At 40.0% G+C, this 21,292-nt stretch overlaps 4 protein-coding genes across 7 annotated transcripts; 1 reads left to right on the forward strand and 3 right to left on the reverse strand.

Annotated features, from left to right (window-relative positions):
- Positions 1-852: 852 nt before the first annotated feature.
- On the reverse strand, positions 853-5,197 carry wdr73 (WD repeat domain 73). Its single transcript, XM_084026391.1, has 8 exons — positions 5,064-5,197; positions 4,188-4,255; positions 3,765-3,850; positions 3,595-3,683; positions 3,008-3,075; positions 2,627-2,794; positions 1,587-1,943; positions 853-1,344 (listed from the first exon to the last, which is right to left on the reverse strand). Exons 1-8 carry the CDS (start codon positions 5,129-5,131, stop codon positions 1,115-1,117), a joined length of 1,134 nt encoding a protein of 377 aa, XP_083882517.1. The 5' UTR covers positions 5,132-5,197; the 3' UTR covers positions 853-1,114.
- Positions 5,198-7,035: 1,838 nt separating this feature from the next.
- cfap418 (cilia and flagella associated protein 418) lies at positions 7,036-10,968 on the reverse strand. The gene is made up of 6 exons (XM_084026575.1): positions 10,798-10,968; positions 10,130-10,232; positions 9,377-9,441; positions 8,933-8,998; positions 8,715-8,810; positions 7,036-7,962 (listed from the first exon to the last, which is right to left on the reverse strand). Exons 1-6 carry the CDS (start codon positions 10,941-10,943, stop codon positions 7,803-7,805), a joined length of 636 nt encoding a protein of 211 aa, XP_083882701.1. The 5' UTR covers positions 10,944-10,968; the 3' UTR covers positions 7,036-7,802.
- A 930-nt stretch (positions 10,969-11,898) lies between these two features.
- cd83 (CD83 molecule) lies at positions 11,899-16,290 on the reverse strand. The gene is made up of 5 exons (XM_084026597.1): positions 16,154-16,290; positions 15,775-15,911; positions 14,563-14,791; positions 13,850-13,956; positions 11,899-13,732 (listed from the first exon to the last, which is right to left on the reverse strand). The coding sequence occupies exons 1-5, from the start codon at positions 16,179-16,181 to the stop codon at positions 13,571-13,573; spliced, it is 663 nt and encodes a 220-aa protein (XP_083882723.1). The 5' UTR covers positions 16,182-16,290; the 3' UTR covers positions 11,899-13,570.
- Positions 16,291-16,407: 117 nt separating this feature from the next.
- Positions 16,408-20,760, forward strand: LOC311024064 (uncharacterized protein). Of its 4 annotated transcripts, XM_084026259.1 has the most exons (6): positions 16,410-16,451; positions 17,944-17,968; positions 18,056-18,180; positions 19,053-19,172; positions 19,420-19,534; positions 19,930-20,760. In XM_084026259.1, exons 3-6 carry the CDS (start codon positions 18,061-18,063, stop codon positions 19,986-19,988), a joined length of 414 nt encoding a protein of 137 aa, XP_083882385.1. In that variant the 5' UTR covers positions 16,410-16,451; positions 17,944-17,968; positions 18,056-18,060; the 3' UTR covers positions 19,989-20,760. The 4 variants fall into 4 exon arrangements, with proteins under 4 accessions (XP_083882383.1, XP_083882384.1, XP_083882385.1 ...); XM_084026257.1 differs by lacking the exon at positions 17,944-17,968 and having other exon boundaries at positions 16,408-16,451; XM_084026258.1 differs by lacking the exon at positions 17,944-17,968 and having other exon boundaries at positions 16,408-16,451; positions 19,420-19,510.
- The last annotated feature ends 532 nt before the right edge of the window (positions 20,761-21,292 follow it).

The raw sequence follows: 21,292 nt of genomic DNA on the forward strand, positions 1-21,292 counted from the left end.
ATTTTGCACTCACTACACTCAGATTTTGATTGACACGCGATATAGAAGCATATGTTAGGACTTTTACATCATTTTTACAACATTTTATGAATTTTGTCGATTTTTCACTTTTTTTTCGACATGCTATATCATCATTTGCTGTGCTGCTCGTCTCTTCATCTGCAGCCCGTTGCCTTCAGACGCCTCAACGACTCAGTATTAATTGTCTTGACACCGGAGACTGGGGGAAAAAACGCCCCTCATGCCTTCCAGTGGCCTATGAAACTGTGACGAGAGCAGGAGCTGCTCGGAAAAAACACCAGAAACACTTCCAAGTTGTGAAAATAAATGCGTTGGGTGTGACGCTGGAGGAAGGACGGGAACACTGAAGCTAGCTGCTCTCTGGTGCGTTTTCTTGTTTTCGCGTCTCATTCTTCTGCTGGGATTGACGGCGGCAGCATGAAGACCAATGTTTCTGAAGTAAAATGGAGGAGTCAGTTGCCTGTGTGATATTAGTGTTGTCATAGAACAATGTTTTATTAATTTGTTTTATTATATTGATTGATATTGCTAAAGTTGAATATACTTTATTATTTTCTTTAAAAGGCTGCTGTCTGTGGTTATTGCTGGGTGAACATTGTGATAATGGCTGGTTGAGAAGGTCAGAGCTGGGACTTGTTGATAAATACTGGCATTATGAGTGAACAGCCTTCATTTGTGACTAGATTAACGCAACAGTTTAAATACAACCTTACCAGAGTCAGTGCACATATTTGGAGTCTAACCAGAATGTATCCCAGCACATTAAATCTAAAATAAGAGGAAAAAATACTTTTAAATCGGGGCAAACAGATTTTTAAACTTCCATGTTAAAGCAGTTTAATTCAACAGCAATTTATTTGTAATGTATAAAAGCAAAGTTCTGTTCATGTTTACTGAAGACGTTCTCTGATCCAGTTGTTTGGAAAAAGATTACGGAGAAAATTCAGGAAAAAACAGTTTAATTTCTTCCCCCTGGCATTAGATACTGGAACCCACACAGGAAGTTTGGGATCATTAGTCCGTCTCACATTATCTGAGATAACCTCAGCGCTCTTCCTCGTCCCAGCTGAACTACGTCTTTGCATGGACCCCGTCAGCAGCTGGAAGCCGATTGGTCGACCCAGTCCCACACATGGACGGAGCCGTCGGAGGCCGCAGACAGCACCGTCCGCGGCCGCTCGGGATGCCAGACGTGGGAGGTGACGTAGAGGTCGTCCGACTGCGATGACACGGCGTGACCGCGATGCTCAAACAGCGGCTGAACATCCTGCGGCTCCGTCCTCCAGGCTGATGTGTTGTAGATCTGAACGGCTCCACTGAAACCTGCAGAGAGAAGGTGAGGACTTTAAATCATTTAATCAAACTAATATCTTGTAGGAGACTTTTATCGTCCATCAGACTTCTCAAGGTATCCTACTGCTGCTTAAGACCGAGTGCTGTTCATTAGATTTAGTAGAGAACCAAGCTACCTGGCTGTGCTTTCAGAAGTGGCATCGATATTTTCATCTAACTCTCAGCAAATGATTTGTTGAAATTAGCAGATAACTATGTGCCTTTGAACTCACCCGAGACTGCGATACACTCTTCAAGTGCCGGAGCCCACGACACCGTGACATCCAAGTCCGATGGCCGTGGCGGGACGTCCAGCTGAGCCCGACTCGTGGCTGCTGCAGGGTTCCTCAGGTCCGAGATGATTGCCTGTCCGGACGAGGAGAGTCTGACGATGCTGCGTGCGGACGGACCTGCCGAAACGTCCGTCCACCAGAGGACGGATTCACCCGACGACGCTGGTGGAGGGGACAGGTGAGGACAGGCGGACGTGCGAGTGTCGGCGACATAGACGTTCCCGTTAGAGCAGCCGGCGAGGAAGACGTCGTCGCTCACAAACTGTAAAGAACTCAGAGGATCTGCTGACTCGGTGTCTGCCGGGACAAAAAGGACACAATAAGCTGTAAAAATCACAATATCAGTCATTCGACGAGAGAGAGAGAGAGAGAGAGAGAGAGCAGCCAAAGTTCAATGCTAATCCAAACTGCAGTGGAATAATGTCTTAAATTGTTAAAATATCATTTTAACAATACATTAAAAAAGAAATCCACTATTATTATGGCATCTTGTAAAGACTGAACATTTGTCTGACATTCAATAAATGACCTTTTCTGACATTTCCTGTTTGACTTATTTAGACATACTATATTGTAACTTGTTTCAACATTCTGCACTTTGATGTATTTTTAATTACATATTTTTGGTATGCCATACTGGGACACTTTTCTGATATTCTATAACTTATTCAATGAAATATTCACGGTATATTATACCACGACATTTGTGGACACTCTTACGATATAAAATACTTTTTAATTACATTTTTAAGACATACGTAACCATACAAACTAAGACTGTTTAATTGCTGATCTTGTAATTAAGGTACAGTAAATGTAGATTAAAGTGTGTCGCTTATGTAACCTGATAGAACTTGAATTGGATCGTAACTGGTTTGAAAAAGGTATTAATGTATCCATTCCTGCTGCTCTGTGAAGTTGAACTGAGCATGAAGATAAATGACAGTAAATGAGCGGTAAAAGACAAATGTCAGTGTTACCTAGCGTGTAGAGAATCTGTCCTGAGGTCAGCTCAGTCAGCTGGACGTCGCTGCTCTGAGCTCCGTGGAGAACTTGTGAGGAGAGTCGAGCTGCGATCCTGCTGCCTCCCTCCGAAGCGCTCCTCCTCCTCTTCCTCCCCTCGACACACCCCGTTCTTCTGATCACGTCTGTCATTGGATGACAAGATAACCAATCAGCTTCATTCAGACTTAACGTGTTGAGTTTGTGTCCAAAGAATAATCAGAATATAAAACCTGTGCCTTTGGTGGGACAGAAAGATGCAAAAATATGTTGTTTGTTCTTATTCTGGAGATTAAAACAATAAATAAAAGGTGTCTTTTGTAACGACACCTAAGGAGCTTTGGGTGACTTTCACTGACCGCTGTCGTCTCCTCCGATGGTCCACAGCTGCAGGTCGGAGGTCAGCCCATCGTTGGTGACAACACACCTGCAGGAAGGACAACGGGACATGAATCTTGTCTGATGGACTCCAGCGTTAATGAGATAGAAAACAGCTGCTTCGTGACATTACACTTCATTTAGCCGACGCTTTTATCCAAAGTGACTTCCAATAAGTGCATTCAGCCGTGAGGCTCCAGACCCAGAAGAGCTCACAAATTAAGTAAGTGCGCTAGCTGCAAATGAGCCAAACTACAGAGTTAACCAAACTCACATTGCCTCCCTCCACCTGATAATAAACACTGAACCTCCATTTTACGCCATCAACTCCATCCATCATCCTGCTGGATCGCAGCACTCTCCCAACCGCCCTCTTTAAAATCGTACGGAAGAGCAGAGAACAAAGAGTTCTCTCTTTCTTTCTGTGTTTCCAGGACTCGTTTCACCAAATTTAAAAGATTTAAAATGTTCATGGTGATTATGACACATGCCTGCAAACCCTGTAAAATACTCTAATCTGCTATCTGTAAGATGGATTTTTCCCCAAAGTGCTTTTTTACAAACTCACCTCGTCCCTGGGACGTGCTTGAGGCAGCGAACAGGACCGTCTGTGAACCCACCGTAGGCAACTTTGAAGTCCCTTTCTGCACAGAGACCCTGAACACAACACAGGCTTCAAGTATTGGATGTTGCCTTCGTTAAATGAAATAAAACCAGACGTTTGGACTGATTTGTTACCTTGTTTTCATCGGCGAACAGTTTCAGAGGCAAATGCAGCTCCAGGATTTCATTTTTAACCAAAGTGTTTCCTGCGACGCACACAGCTGTGAACGCAAGGAGAAAAAGACACTATCTGATCACTTTTTAATTCGCAAAATATACTTCAATAATTCAACTTAAAGTAGAATTTTCAGGTATCTGTACTTTACTTGAGTATTCATTTTTAATTCCTACATTTTAAAACAAATATCTGTACTTTCCACTCTTTTTCGGGGGGATTTGAGGGGAATTATTATTTTTACCACTAGAAAAATCCTTCATAGGGATACATTTTACAGAGCCTGTACTTTATCCACTTGCACCTAGGTAAAGAAGTTGAATCAGTACTTCTACTTGAGTAGAGAATAGCTGTATTTCTGACTCCAAACTATCCAAACTCACTCTTCCCTGATGTCCACTCGATGACCTGGGTGGGATGTTCCAGCTGATACACGTGAAGATCTCTGTACCTGAATGAACCAGACAGGTGTTAAACACTCAACACATCAGGACCCGGATCCCAGACTCACTCCAGGAATGTTACAGTAAAACCAAACTGTACATCATTGTTGTACATTTCTCTTCAGTAAACTATGAAGTGGTGCAGAAGCTTCAGAGAAGAAGCTTGATGAGAATGTTGAGGAAGAACAGACGAGGAGCCCCTTACAGCTAACCCTCAATTCTCCACTCTCACACTCCGGTTAAAGACCGCGGTCAAGCCAGCCGCAACTCCGATCTCCGTGGTCAAATCAGCCGCACTTAAATTTCGAGTGTACAAGTATTCTCAGCATTGCGGTAAATGCGGAGAAACATCGTATTACTTCCGGTTTTCAAAATAAAGGTATTAAGAACAGTAAGCTATATATCGAACCTAAGAACCATTGAAAATAAAATGTTACATTAAAGTATTTTTTAATCAATGAAGTGCACTCTTCTATTCGGCATAAACATAGTCCACCGAAGATAAGCTTCCTGCACCGGAAAACGTTTTTAATCCGTTTTTAAAGCTTCTCCCTCATATTTAAGCGCAATGAGCGGCTGCTAAGTGCAGTAAAGGCAAGCCGAATTTAACACGGCCGAATAAAACGCAAGAAATGTCTGGTGATATTACCTATAAGGGGCGTACACCTGCACATCGTTAAGGAGAATTCAAACTTCCTAAGATTTTAAAGCCAAGTTCGGTTTGTAAGGCAGGCGAATGAATGGAGCTCGTAGCTGACATCTAACGTAACCTTTAAAACACGTCAAAAGTGTAAAGAAAGAGGAATGACTTCTTACGTTTTCAGGGATTCGATGAACCAGTCATCTAAAACATCATTAAAGTCCGATTCTTCCACTTCTGCCATCACTTAACGTGCTGTTTCACTTCCTCTACGTCTTGTTCTCGAGCTTCTTGCCGGCCCGTTGATGTTCTACACCGCCACCTGCTGGACAGGAGGTCAGCTCTACTGCTGGAAATGAGATATAGGACGACGTTAAACGTATAATCGGGCTTAAAAGCAACACAAAAAAGCAGTAAGGAGAGCGAGGAAAACGTCATCATCATGTGTGTATATGTAAATTAATGTGTATATGTAAATTAATGTTTATAATATCACTGCCCAGCGAGAGCAACATTATTGTGTTTCACATATATTCTTATAAAATAGATTATTTAATCATCCCCTTGAGGAAATCATAGCGTGTATGATATCGCATGAATCTTCCAGCTGTGACCGTGTGAAACGGACTGGAAGCAAATAAAGAATAGCATGAAAATAAGAATTATAGTCAGATCTATCAGCTCTAGATGCAGCAGTGATATTATAAGTCAATCCATTTACACATTCACACAGTCCAGCTGTCCTTTCTCGTGACATTTAAACTGCTGCTGCTAGTCCGATTATGTCTTTACATTCTTATTATTGGTGTAATAAAACCTTGAGATCCTCACATCCAGCTCTGATTGGTCAGTAGGCGGGGCTTGAGTTGATCTCCAATCTGGACCATGACCTGCTCCAGGGCAGGTCAAGGTGTGCAGCATCAGTTAACATAGTGATTTACCCAAAGTTACCTCATCACTTCGAATCATGCTTCCCAGTACAGACCTCTGCTGTTGTGATTTTCAAGATGTTTTACTTTGCATCGACTATGGCAGACCCGTGACAACAGCAGACACTCCATCCGTCCGGCTGTTGTTTTTTCCGGCTCCTCTTCCTCCTCCTGTCGTTCTGTTCTTCCTGCCGTCTGACAGCAGAGACACTGAGTCGGACACTCTGGCACTGTCCTCCTCTCTCGGCCCATCAGTCGTCCTCTCAGAGGCGGCAACAGCATCGACAGCTCCACCAGGATGCTAATTTACTCTTATTTTATTACTATTGCTATTATTATTATAATTGATTGTAATCTATTTTTCATTGTTTTAGGTTATTGGTGGATTTTTTTTTAACCATGCTAAATTATAGGATATTATCTGTAACATTACAGTTAAATACAATAATTCTACAACAGCTACTGCTAAATCACAGGGATCATTCATATTTGACTGACTGACATCGTGTTTTCTGCTGCTGAAGGTGTAAAAAATGCTGCTTCAAACAAACTGTACAACATGAGGTCTATATTTGATATAGCTGGTCGGATGCAGAGTACTTTCCATACTTCTTATAGACAGAAAAAACTGTCATTTTCAGGCTTTTGTGCTGGTTAAAATACATTCAGTGAGAGAGCCCATAGACACATTTATGACTGCCAAAACAAACCACCGCTCAGCCGTCACCGAGCCAATCCAGCAGAACAAACAGGGTGTTTTCTAGCGGTCACAGCACTCACGTGACACTCATCTTCTCGCTGCTGCCATTTCACACTTCCTCAGATAATATGATGATTGTATGGACTGTCTGGATGAGCCAGACCTCTACCAGGCTGATGGTCAAAGCATCCAGCAGGTGCTAATAATTCCTGGCAAAAAGAGAAACAGAGGAGTCAGTATTTATTATATATTAATATATTTCTGCAGGAGAGAGAAGGATATGTGTTTTCTACAGCCGTCTACAGTGGTGTGGTTCAGGGAAAATAATAAGTAACTACACTTCAGTATTATTATTAATAATAATAATAATAATAATAATAATAATAATAATAATAATAATAATAATAATACATCTCTGAGGGAAGAAGTAACAATGAGCAACATGCATTAATGCTTTTCTTATAATGGTTGTAATATTTTCACTTAGTTAAAATAGGAAAACCTTCATACAGCCTCCATGATATACAGTTTGTGATTCTCCATCGCTGCTATGGCATAAAAAGTTGATTCTTTTTTGATTGAGGTAATACCAAACAGACACCAAACACTTCCCTTTGTCTCCATCTGGTGGATAAAAATGCACCCAGTATTGATTGTTTCAAAGTTGATAAAAAAGGGTCTCACAGGCTGAAGCTAACACAGGATCACATAATTGCTTTAGTATGAAAAGGGTGATGAACTCAGCTTCCCTAAACTCTGCAGATATTATTTTATTGGCTCTCCAGGTAGCATCGGCATCCTTCTGCGCACTAAAGTCTTCTTGCAAAGAGCACAGTTCACGAAACGCTGCCAGTGATAGAAAAGAAGAAAACATGAGTAATAATAATAATACATTTTATTTATAGAGCGCTTTTCATGATATTAAACTTGCTTTGCAGTTAGAATACAGTTAATATAGACAGGATTAGTCTCACATTAAAAGCGGATCTAAAAAGGTGAGTTTTAAGTCGTGTTTTGAATGTGGACATACATTTACATTTAAATTTAGGTCATTTAGCAGACGCTTTTGTCCAAAGCGACTTACAATAAGTACATTTGTCAAAATGTGGACAGGTCAGTGCAGTCTCTGATGTGTTTTGGGAGAAAGTTCAGTGTTGGTCCTGATGCGAGGAGAGAGGAGGTGAGCATCAGAGGAATGAAGGCTACAGGAAGGAGGAGTTTGAAGTGGAGTTTCTGGAGGACAGGTGGTCACGGTGAGCAGGTATGAGGGAGGTATCTTCTGAACATCAGTCCTGGTGTTTCCCACAGACCCATCTGAGCCGAGGTCGGTCTCTGAGGTCTGTGGGCTCGGACGTGGAGAACCAGCTGCACTGGCAAGCGTACGCCCGCAAACCTCCTCTCTTTCTCAGCTTTGCTCGGAGTTTTTGACGGTCCGGCACGTTGTTCCTACACACGCAGAACCAACCGGAATCGAGTTAAAGAAAGTGGAATTCTCAGGATGTGACCTTTGCATGTGAGCAACATTTTAGTCTGATTAAATATCATAATTCGTTTGAAATCGTCATTATTGAAGCTAATTAAGTTATTTATTGTCTTATTTATTGTTTTACTGTGATGTATTAGTTACCGCGGAGATTTCTTATTTTCTTTTGTGTACTTGAATGCCTCGCCTAAGAGCACGTGTCCGTCACAGTCTGCTGTCTCTGTCCTCGCGGTAGGTTGATTTGTGCTAAGCTACTCCAAAATACGTGACTTTTTATGGGTAAATGTGTGTTTTATTTGCATACACGTGGAGAAAACCCTCCCCGACAACACTCACTAATGTTCTGTGATGATGTTGGGTGAAGATATGTGTAGCAAGTTACTGTGTAACTTTGTTAGCTTGTTAGCCGTTCGTGGCTAATCCCGGTGGTGTGGCTAGTTGACTGGCAGCTAGCTTAATGTGTTTGGTTTCATCTTGTTTCAGTGTATGCTGAGCTGCATTTAAGGAGGGCTGGCTGTGGAGGTTGACATTATTGTGTTTATTCACCACCAGTGTCAAAATAAATCTGGGTCCAAGCCGAACAGTGACTGAGATTGGGTCATCACTTAATCTACGCAACGCAAGAGTACTAACAAGGTAATAAACTTAATATTTAATACACTTTAATAATAAATAAACTGTAAAGCAAGAGTACTAACCCGCTACACACACTCACCTGAGGAACAGGTAATCACAGGACGAGTCCCACTCACAGTCATCAAACACCAGCACCCGGAAGTCACAGGAGGTACACCTCAACTGGTCACATGACCTGTTCATGCAGAGCGCAGGAGTCATGTTAGGGATGACTTGCTGCCTCAAATCTGAATCATTTTGGACCAAAAGCAGGCGAGACGTGACAGATAATTGCGGTATGAAATCCTGTTTTCACACCTCTGGGATGTGGCGGTCCCTACGCCGCTGGTGACGGAGCTCCCACCGATGAAAACAGGACAGCACCTGGATGCATGAGAACCAGCACAGATTGTCTCCACTTTTATACACACATACATATATACACACACATTAAATGTGTCTTATAATATATTTAGCATTTTTTAATGGCTCATAACTTTTGTAATTTGTCTATTAATGACAGATAATACTGACTGCTGTCGGTGGTTAATATTTGGTTTCTGGTCCACCTATCTATTTAAAGATGTTTTTATTGTAGGTTAACAAATGATAGCATATAAAAATGTGTGCAAACTGTTCATAAATAGTTTACTAATCAGATCAAAAGTGTTCTTGTCTCTTTATCAGCTTTGATGCAATATATACTTTTTAATTTTTCACACCTGTTGGTTTGTTTTATTCAGAATTAACCCGTTCACTTACTTTCTCCCTCCAGACTGTGACGGCAGCTTCTTCTCCACACGTGTTCCTTTAGGGAACAGTTCTGTCTGAAACAAAAGGTAAAAATAAACTACAGATTGTCACCATGTTGTAAAAAAAAACAAAATACATTCTCATGTCAAACCATTTAAATCTGAATATAAGTAATACCAATATAAGAAATTGTCATTGTGTCTAATACAATATTCATGTGGATCCACAAACTAGTAAAGATGGGCCTAAAGAAAGCTGTGTTTAAATACTTTCAGAATACGCTTGGCAAAGATTATACAAGACAAGGAATACTTGTTTGTTTGACCTCAAATATACACACAATGCAATTTTAGTAAATGTCACAACTTCACAGGGCTCTTCATAGAGTACTGTACATACCACATATAACATTAAAATACTTCTTACAGGCCAGGGATTCTTTGTTCCTCCTTACAGTGTTTTATTGATTATAAGTATTAATTTGTATGATGTTAGAAGACATTTGGGGTGCTGCAGGAAAGGTAAGACATCGGTTTACACAGTTGAGTGCTCACCTTTTTTTCCTCCAGCAGGAGCATCCAAAATCTAGCTTTGTAAAAAGTTTTTCTGTTGTTTTTTTTAGTAGTTTAACTTCACTAATTCAATTTAGTACGGCTCCTTCTAATGAACTGTGGTTTACCTTAAAAAGTCCATTTGTGTAAGACAGAGAAAAGGTAGTACGGTGATAATTCTTCTGTCCATGTATAGAAAGTACAGGTTCACCTTTAGTTGAGAGGAATCATTGTCGTCTTCCTCCAGTAATTCTTCCAGAAGGCTGTCAAGATCTTCAGTGATGCTGCTTATCGGCTCTTCAGGTTTAGTGGCACTAAATCAGAGGAACCAGAATCATGAATTAATATCAAACATCAGTTCAGACTTTTGACAGTAAACCACGTTGTTTACAATTCAACACTAAATAATAATACACATACTTGATATTTTATATTAGACATTGCTTTTAATATATTAATAAATACTTTATAGGTATAGTGTGTCTCATTTGATAATTGGAGGTATCTTCAAGTGATAATAGCGCAAGTGTACATAGTGAGGGTCATTAAAACGTATTAAAAATAAACTACAAGCGATGTCAATGTCATTCTTATGACGGGAAAGAGCAAATTAACTATCATTAACTATATTGAGAAGAAAATAGTTTGAAGCCTGACAAGTCCAAAGAGGTCGGTATCTTCTTTATTAGCTATTTATTCTGAACACAAGCTAATTTAACTTCTAATCTTTACTCAGCTTGGACAGTTAGCTAACGGGTAAGCCTTCAGAGGCCCATAACATACAGCTCACATTACCAACACAGAGAAACGAAAAGGCAGACAGCACATCCCACTGATAAACGTTAGCTGGGATTAGCTAGCCAAATTAGCAATGTTAACCTGAGTTTTCCCCGTCCTTCGTTGTCTTTCCCGCATTTGCCAGCCTGGCTCGGGTGCACGCGCGCCGAAGATGCGACAGAAACGTTGCGACAAAACTTTTTTTCGACTTCATCCAGCAGTTCGTCCAGGTCGTCATCCTCATCCATTTTGGGCACTAACCGAGCTAACGCCAGCTAAAGACACGAGCCAGCACGCTCAGAGCGTTCGTCGTTGCTTAGGAACACGAGAAAGGAGCGGAAATGGAGCCACACCGCCTTCAAAATAAGTTTCACAACGATTTTCCTCCGACTTACTTCCCCGACTAAATTTGACGACAATGGGACTTCAGCGGCAAAAAAAAACTGAAAAGGGCGAAGAGGTTGGGAAACATATCAAATGTTAAGCTATATATAAAGCGGTGAAACGTGTGGCAAAGAGGTTACAATATCAACCTCGATCCTAGTCTAAACCTAATTAATTACGTTAGGATTTTATTTTGAAAATATGAAAGGAAGTTATTTTTTTTTGTTGATACCGCTGGAATTCGACTTAACACAACGACGGTACCGTTAGCCCAGACGTTTTCATAATACTACCACGAGTGTACAAGGTAGATACAAGTGAGAGACAATGTGATTGTTTTATTTTTGAGAAAAGAGGAGGGAAAAAACGAATCGTTGTCGGCAGGATTCGAACCTGCGCGGGGAGACCCCAATGGATTTCTAGTCCATCGCCTTAACCACTCGGCCACGACAACTGGATGATGTTGTGACGTCACCAAAACAGAATTTGTTAGCCCTTAATAATATAATATTTTATCATAATAACATTTTATTTATATATATATATATATATATATATATATATATATATATATATATATATATATACGGTATAGTATTATAACACACACAGACACACACACATATATATATAGTATTATAACACATTATAATACTATATATATATATATATATATATATATATATATAGTATTATAACACACACAGACACACACACATATATATATACACATTATAATGCATTTATTAGGTTTTATAAAAGTCATTATACATGTTTATAATCATGCATGACACCTTTATAACAAGGTTTATAAAGTATTTTAAGTGGTGGACATAATGTATTATAAGTTCAGCATTCATAACGCTTTATACCTCCATGCCCATGGTGACCCCAGTGTTTGAAAGAAGAATCTGAGTTCTGGGTTACACAGAGAACTGTTCTAACGTATCATAAATTTGTGATAATTGTAAATTTCACCACTGCGGGACGAATAAAGGACTACCGGTATCTTATCTTATAACTTATAAATTCTCAATTTTTGAAATAGACTCAGATTCTTCTTTCAACACAATCAGGCAGTTTCTTATCAGAACAGTAGTCACGTTCACAATTATTCACTTTTTCTCTTTATGTTTTCTGAATGTTATCACTTGAAATGAATCCATTTGTCAAACTAATTTCAATAACCTGAGCATTTCCCCACATTTCCTTTTTGCAGAATAGAAACTAATTTGGAGTTCCCTGTGGAAGCAACAGTGCTGACAGAGCTAACAGTATTTACTAGGGGTGTAACAGTTCACAAAATTCACGGTTTCAGTACGTACCTCGGTTTTGGGCACGAGGTTTGGTATGTTTTCAGTAAAAGGAATAAAATGCAGAAAGTAACTTTTCATTTATTTTTTTATTTTCCATCCTTCGCCCAATGACAGCTGGGATTGGCTCCAAACCTGTATTCAGGTTCCCGCAAACCTGAATACAGAACATGCAAACTCCACACAGAAGGAATCTGAGCCCCGGACCCCACTCCGGAATCGAACCCGGGACCCTCTCGCTGTGAGGTGACAGTGCTACCCACTACACCACCGTGCAGCCAAAGTGGCATACTATCAATACAAAAATAAATAACATATAGAAAAGTTTCATATAAAAAGTCAAAAGTAACGCAACTCAGAATTCCTGTTCCACGTGGTAATAAATAAAATAAAAGGAAGTAATAAAAATCAACCATTCAATTTCTAGTGGAACCGTTACTCCTCTGCTCAGGTAGACGTCACAGTTGTTGGCTGCTATATTAATGCTCTGAATCCCGTATACATAGAACCCTTTAAGCAACTTTAAAAGTCCCTTCGCCGAGGACGGAGAGTAAAAACATTTTACATTTGGATGGCAATGTCATCTACCGTTATCATTACTCTCTGCCAGCCTCACCTAATTTTACCGCCCTGCTCCCTGTCTGATGAAGAGCTATGAGCTCGAAACGTTACTATTGATGTGCTAATAAATCTGCACATAAGGGAGCTGATGTGTGCGGTCTCCTCTTCTTGCTTTTCCTGTCTACAATTTTGAGGCCAGCACCTTTTGAACTGGATGTGCGCGACCGTGTCTACTCTTTGTTCACCGCCCTGCTCCCGTCCATTAAAATGATATGTGGTTATCCGTCGACCCTCTACCTGATTCCATTTGAAAGCGTTAAAATATCGCTAACCTGATAATATCTAACATAGGTCTAGTCGTTACTGGTACAAAAGTAACCAAATAACTGTTCACATTTTACAGGGATATAGATTTTCACACACACACACACACACACACTGTTCATTGGACTGGAGGTCGTGTCAACCGTCCCAACTGATGGCCATTTCTGTCTGGGAGGAAGATCCCACTTTTCTTGTGGGTCTTGTGGGTCATTCAATGGAAATAGGCTCTTTTGTGGGTTCTCTCCGGTCGTCAGCTGACCTTCCTCCTGCAGTTTCCAGCACCATCTTTGTCTTCAAACGCAGACGTGCTTCATTGTGGGTGCTTTAGACACTTTAGGACCCAGTGTATAGATCAACATTAAGTCCTTTTTTTCAAGCGGTTTCAGCGGTGCGTCCAATAAAGTTTCTGTTTTTGTTGTCCTGATTCTGTCTTTGGTGATATTCTTCAAAATATGCTGTGGTGGAGAGAGCATACATTTAGATGAGGACTGAAAAAGCGAGACATATAAAAAAGTGCAACGAGCTGATTCTCTCAAGCATTAGTGTTTGTGTAAGCAGATTCTACAACTTACGTAGCTTATGAGGAATATCACAAGCGCTAGCATCAGCACCAGTGTGGCGAAAACAACCAAGTAAGTGTCTGTCATGAGATCTTCTGTGGGACTGTCGGTGGGACAATCTGAAAATGAAAACAGAAAATAAAGTTACTCGAGTTCAAGTGCATAAGATATCTCCTGAATAAGATGAGATCTGACAACTTAGCTCTACTTCTAAAGAGGTTCTTGTTCTAGAGTAGATTCTTATGATACAACTAATATTTAAAAAATATGTCTCCCAGTTTCTCAGGATGTAAAGGGATGTCTTTAAATATCTTGATAAACATTGCGTGAAATTTGCGTCATTCGCATATTTGCACAATGTGACACTGTGTTGTGAAAGCCTGTCATCACGAGATTGTCTTGATGTTTGCCTGTTGTCTCGCAGACAGACCGACTTCAGACTTTTTACTAATCATGTGTTATTTCAGCATCCCTTTTATCCGTGATTTGCTATTAAATCACGGCTAAATAGTTTATTTTGGGTTCATCCAGCTGTGTTAAACCAGCCACCATATGTCATGGCTCCATCCCGGGAGCCAAAGAGAAATGTTTTTTTTTCTATAACCGATGTAAATGTGATGGATGACTGAGTGTTGAAGATTCAAAAGACTTCTTCCCATTAGAGAACCAGGAAATCTGCTTGAATCTGAATGAGAACGTGAGAGAAAAAGTGATTTTTTTTTTACCTTTCAGACTGAGGAGCACCTGCCCTTCACGGTTCTGCTCCCCGATGGGTGCCGCCAGGTGACACGTGTACACGCCGGCGTCGCCACAAGTCACGTTGGGTAGGAAGATGTCAAGGGACTCGCCAAGCAGCTCCACCTCTCGCTCCACACCGACGTACCATCGCGTCGTACCGTTGGGGAGGTCTTTGGTCAAAAGGCCGTTGAGATGAGACGATGGAGGCTCTCCGACCTGTGACATCATCAGTACAGAGTTCATTTAATATACAAGTACACTGTTCAACATGAAAACCAGGAGTTTAAACAGCAACCCGTGTACTTTTACTTGTACTTTATGTATTAACAATATAAGTTACTTTATACTTCTACTACACAACATTTTTGGAAGTACTTTTAACTTATAATTGCGGATATCCAGATGCATGCATCAATGATTATACATATACTGTATATATCTACAGATGTTTTTGTGTTTATACATGTATATACAGCATTTGCAGTATATTATTCACTTTTATTCTATTTTTGTATGTCTTTAAATACAAAAATACTCATGTTTGTATCACTGAGTGTTATTTTTAAGTCCTTTATTTGTGCGTTTATGATGAAAAATGAATGCTGCCGTCTTGGCTGGGAAAAGGGATTTTAAATCTCAAAGAGACTATCCTGAAAATAAAAGAATAAATAAATAAATAAAAATCAAATAAGATCTCCATTCAGTATCGTCACGTTTTACTCATCAATCTAAAGTTTCATTCAATATGTTTAATTGAGTATATTCTGACTTTCTTTCCATAGCCATCACTCTACCTTCACATTATGATACAGTACTATAAAGTACTTCTAATCTACCTAGTAGTGAACATTGAAATGCTCTTACATGTATTGTACTTCTTTTCATACTCTAAGTACATTTTTCTTGTCATACTTCTGAACTACTAAGTCAAGTAACATTTTGAATGCAGGACATTTACTTCATATGAATCTTTTAAAAAAAGTAATACTTCCTATACTGTGCCTGCCTTTAGTTGCAGTAAAGGGTGAAACTCTTATTATATATCATATTAATCAAATCTGCTGCTCTTTGGGCGGGATGATGAAACAGAAAGTAAAAGTAGACTGAATTTAAATTCAAACCAGCCAATAAGAAGTCGACATGTAGCCAAAGAACCTAGCTTGCTATGACTTAAAGCACGTATGAAAGAGCAGTCTTACCTTGTACCACCTGACTGCTCTGTACTCGACCCCGGGCTTGGGTTTAGCGGTACATCCCAGCCTGCAGTCCGCTCCTATGTAGGAACCAACCTCCAGCATGTCCTCGTTGATGACCAAGCCCGCTGTTAGGCGCACACCTGAGCGAACACACAGGAATACATCCAGTTAAAAACGATTTACTCTAGATACTGTATCCTTGTTTAAATGTCTGTGCATAGAATCACCGTGCAACGCTTTATGGACTATACATATTTCTATTTCTGCTATATTTCGACTGCTATGCATACATCACATTAAAAAAAAAACTCTACAATAATATAAACTCTTTAGTACATTGTGACTGAGATCCAATACGGATGTAGTTAACCAGGGTACTCACATAGTGACAACAGCAGAACAAGACTCATGATGTCTGGAGATCTGGTGATCTGGTGATCTGGTGATCCTGGTGATGATGATAGAAGTGATCGAGTGAAGGTCCACGTTTTCAGTTAGGTTTGCTCTATTAATATAGACGCGCCTTCCTTTTGAGGAAACGAAACCATTTGACATGTGGGGACGCCGTGACGCTGCAGGGGCTGTCCGCGGTCTGAGGTAGGCTGGGCTTAATATCTGTCGCATCAGTTGCCACTTGCACTCAATGATGGACGGTCAAATGCAAATGCTCATCGTTTTAGGTGAGCATGCCAGTTATCCATTCAATGGAATAATTCTCCTTATATTTTACCGTGTAATTTATCGTGAATTATGCTGATGGTCGAAAATCCCCCGTTGCGTTGCAACAAAAATGCTGCGCGCACCAAACTGCGTTAGCAGAATTAGCAATTAAAAGCCCCGCTGCTGTAAATTCCGCACAAGCAGCTCAAAAAAGCAAATATTCGGCACGATAGAGCTTGATCTTACACCGATCAGCCTTTTAGATATATCCCCATTATAGAGTGCCGAAGCGGAAGCAGGAAGTAACGGCGCCATGGGTCCTTTCGGAGCGAAAAAAATGAATGGTGTTCAATGGACGGAAAATAATTATTATCTGATCCCCCGGTCGTTATGCCTTGGATTACACAAATGTTGTTTATAGGCTTAAATTATAATTTTCCATGTCAAGAGTTTGACCGTTTATTGTGCAATTCTTCAGTTAAAATTCATTGAGAAAACACAATGATAAAGACTACATGTTGTGTCGCGTATGTGACGTCACGTCATCGCCCTTTCCCCATCGGCGAAGTTGAGGCTCTCCACATGACCCGACTTATAGTGGTTCTCCCCCCTTTCGATACTTTTATTCTGCCCTTGGAAAAAAGCGGTGAAGTGGAGCAGAGAAACAGCCATCTCGGCGGACTTCGGACTCGGCGGGTGGTGACGTATATCATTCGCGACGAGAACAGCGAGGAGCTGTAGTTCACAAAGCGGCTCACACAAAACCTAACTTTATCAAAACTCTTCGCGCTTAATTGTCGTCTTCTTTGCGTGAAAAATTTTCTTTAAATATCACAAAGAACATATGTGAAATCCATGGCACAATTCAAACGGGACCAGAAAATAATTTGTATCTACCCATTGAATCGCATTGATATTTTTTTGCTTTTGAGGACCCATGTCCCGGAAATGGAGGGGCGGGACTTCACCACTCTATAACCGATAGCGAGATCAGTTTGACGTGAGACGAATTGAAGAGCGGACCGTGTAGATCTTGGGAATATGTTAAAATCTCGCTTTACTTGCTCAAGACACAGGTTGCAGGATAGAATGTTTTAAATTGGCAGATTTTTGAATGAAGTTTGGCGTAACTTGGTGGGAGAGGGCGTATTAATTTTCTAGTGTGTTGTTTAAATTTGGGATGCCTCAAACTAATGTAATAATATAATATTCGGGCATCAAAGTGTTTTATAATTTTCATAATTACCTTAATGAAAGCGAAAGGAACTCCGTGGGACTTCCCCGTGCTTTCTGGAAGATCGGGTAGTTTCCAGCTCTGTCAGATCCGGTTAGGAAATTCCCGCTGGAGGAAGTGGGTCATGTAATAAATAGTTTGCCATTTATAAACACACGCTATGTCATGCTTGTGAAAAAAACGAAAATAAACAAGCAAGTCAACGTGTTTCTTATGTTATGCGCACTGGATTTGAGTTATTTTAGATTTAAATTCATGTATTTTTCATTCATTTGCAGGCATTCAAGTTTGGCCAAAAATGAAGTACGAAGCAATAAAAAAATAAATAAAAATAAAATAAATGTAGAAAATGAAAACATGGTTATAACAATAATGTGTATTCCTCTTCAGCCGGGATGTGTTCTGTGAGGGGCAACTCAGCCGTGATGGAGAGCAATGCTTCTTATTGCTGCAGCAAAGTCCCCGCAATTAAGCTGGTACCAAACTGTTACACCATGTACACCATCTTCAAAAAGGTAAAACAATCATCATGCTGAATTATAGTGATAAATATGACCCCATCCTCTATTATTCAACCAGGAATTAGACAAACGCAACCAACCAATGTACCATTTATTTTTCACAAAAACTCTCACAATTGAACTTCCATTTGACTTCATACAAGCTAAATTTAAGTCATGATCAAAATCCAAAAGCAAATTGAAAAAAGCACTGATTCTCTGCCAATTTTTGAATTTCTGAAATTCTATATCTGCATTCAGACAATTAACAAAGTTGAGAGCATCCAAACTTGAGACAGACCAATCACATATCATCCTCACCGCTGGTGTCTACTAAGAAAAGTCACATTCAGTGTTACTCACCAACATGCAATGGGCGGGACAAAGGTGTCGATTTTAAATGTGGTCTTTTCTGGCACATTACGGCATATCTTGGCATGTAAGCGTCCCCTGTCGGTCAGTGGAAATGGTGTGAAACCATTGGCAGCATTGTGTCAAAATTAACAAAAAATGTCAGAAACTACACAGTGAATCATCATTTTTTCTCATTTATTATTTTTCAGCAGTGATAAACCTTAAATACATAAATGTACAATAACCTCCCCTAGTTTCTCCTCGTAAGTTCTCGCTCACTCTTCTCTCTCATATTTCATTCATTCATACTTCTTGTCTCTCCCCCCCTTTTCTCTCCACCTTCACCCCTCTCACATTGACCCCCCGCTACTCTCAGTGACCCTCATCCAGAGTACATTTCCACCAGCAATGGTGAAGGGAGTGGAGAGGGATAACAATAAGAAAAAAGAATAACTATTAAAAAAAATGTAGTAATAGTAGTAGTGAGAAGTAGTCCAAAGTGATTTTTTGCTCATGGTGTTTGCTTCTTGCAGCCCTTCGCCTTCTCCAACGGTACAACCAATAAGTGCATCTCTCCGTGCAAGAAGATCGAAGGTGGATTGATGACGCTGGATAGATGTGTCGGTGTCAACGCTACTATGGTCTACAAAGATGTAGGTCACCCACGTTCTATAGTTGAATTAACTTGGACTTTTTTTATTCATAACTGTGGACTCTCGGCGTATTGTGTTTATGGCTTTGAATATTTGAAATATTGATTGTTTTTATTTGATTTGATTGTTTTTTTTTTAGAAATGGCTGTCAAAAGAATGCGGTCCGAGTGTTAGAAACCAACATATTTAACTTTTTTTTTGACCAACATAATCTGTTAAGACATGATTTTCATTCATGTATTCACAGGCGATGGATGTGATTGTCGAGAAGAGGGTCTACCACTACGACCGACTCTGCTCTGGTTCGGTATCAAACACTAAGGCAGCAGGAAATCAGGGTAATTCTCAGCTGATATCTGATGGTATTTAAAAGACATTTTTCATCTCAAACACTTTGTTAAACTCAGAAAGTCACTCAAACACATTCATTCCTGAGGCCCACTCACATGTTTTGAACACAAACAGTGATGTGGGAGGATATTTGGGGATTTCTGTTCATGGGTATTGTCTACCAGAACAACATCAGCGATCAGGGTACCTTAGTAGTATGAGTAGCTCAGCATCCCTTTAACATGATAGTGTGTGTTATGAAATGTTGAGAGTGGTAGCATTGAATGACATACACATACTTTGAGATTATGTTCGCATCAGTGTGAACAGTTAAGGCAGAAACGATCCAGTCTAGTGTGTCATGGGCGACTTATGATGACTTTCTCATTTTTCTTAGTTTATATTTGTCTTTTTCTTTTATCTGCAGGGTCGGGTGCTCTGTTGCTGCTCACTGCTGCCATAGCTGGATTGTATGAGATCCTCTAAATTGTCAAGTTCGTACGATCAAACTCAGGTGCCAGCTGATATCCTAATGTAACGCTGCTAATTGTTGGATGGTTTCAGGTATGCTTCCAGCCATTCTCTCTACTTTTGCTGCCATCTGAACTATATTCGTAGTGAGCTATTTAGTAGTAGTGACAGTATATATAAAAGTGTTCCATGATTTGTTCTTAACTGCCTCACCATGCAGTGCCTTGGAGTATTAATATTTATAGTATTTTTACTTATTTTATATATGTGTATCCATTTATTTAGCTTCCGTTTTCTATCTCAAATCATGCACATCAGTTTTAGTCTCTTATTGTTAACCCTTTGCATAGTGTCGAGCGAATCAGAGACAACAAACACAAAATTCGTCGTAAATACCTCGGTTTACAGTTCACAGATTCAGTCTCTCATCTCTCCATATGACCTTGTTAAGTTAAAGAAGGATGTAACGCACTGGAAACTTTACTTGTTGTACTGTAAACTGTCCCGCTCTCTACATATCTTGGTCACAATGCTTCAAAAGACTAATGTACAAGATTTTGTAGAACAGTTGTAGTCATATGAGTTTGAAGCTAAGTCAAAGCAGGAAAGAGCATCTGATTGGAAGCTGAGGTGTTTTCCTCTACTGTGGTGGAACCAGACTAAGCACATGCAATTATTGCAGCTTTAATGCCAGTAAAAGCACAATATGTCGAGGCAAATCTTCATGAATCTAAGTAGTTTCTGAGACTCCTGCAATAAATCGGCCAAAAGCCAGATTGGGAAAAAACAAGTAGGCTATACAAAGAATAAGCTAAACTACCCTACCTGCAATTTCACAACACTATACTCTCCACTTTCTACTACGTTATGAATCTCTGTGTTTCTGGTGAGCATCTCGTGGCATTACTTCAAATAGTTTACACCAATTCAATAACTGATGGTTCCTGTCAGAGTTAAAATGGTCCTCATTTATATAACGCTTTTATCCAAAGCGCTTTACAGCAATGACTGACATTCACCCAGACAGCCAGCTCGTCAGGAGCAATTAGGGTGAGGTGTCTTGCTCAGGGACACCAGGCACAGAGTTCCCTTATGTGACTTTTAAATCACTTGTAAAAGCAGCATTTGACATAGAGCTGCACTATGCACCGAATTTCCTCTTTCATGCTTTAAAACCCACCAAATCCCTAAAATCGTGCACTAAGGTTCCTGCAACCTGTGATACCACTATTCCTGTTTACATTCATCTGTGCATACTCCGTGGAATCATTATGGCATATCCCCATTTCCAATGTTAACCTTATTCAGAATATCCAAAT

This window comes from Eutrigla gurnardus (genome assembly GCF_963514095.1).
Source record: "Eutrigla gurnardus genome assembly, chromosome: 14".
Taxonomy (NCBI): Eukaryota; Metazoa; Chordata; class Actinopteri; order Perciformes; family Triglidae; genus Eutrigla; species Eutrigla gurnardus.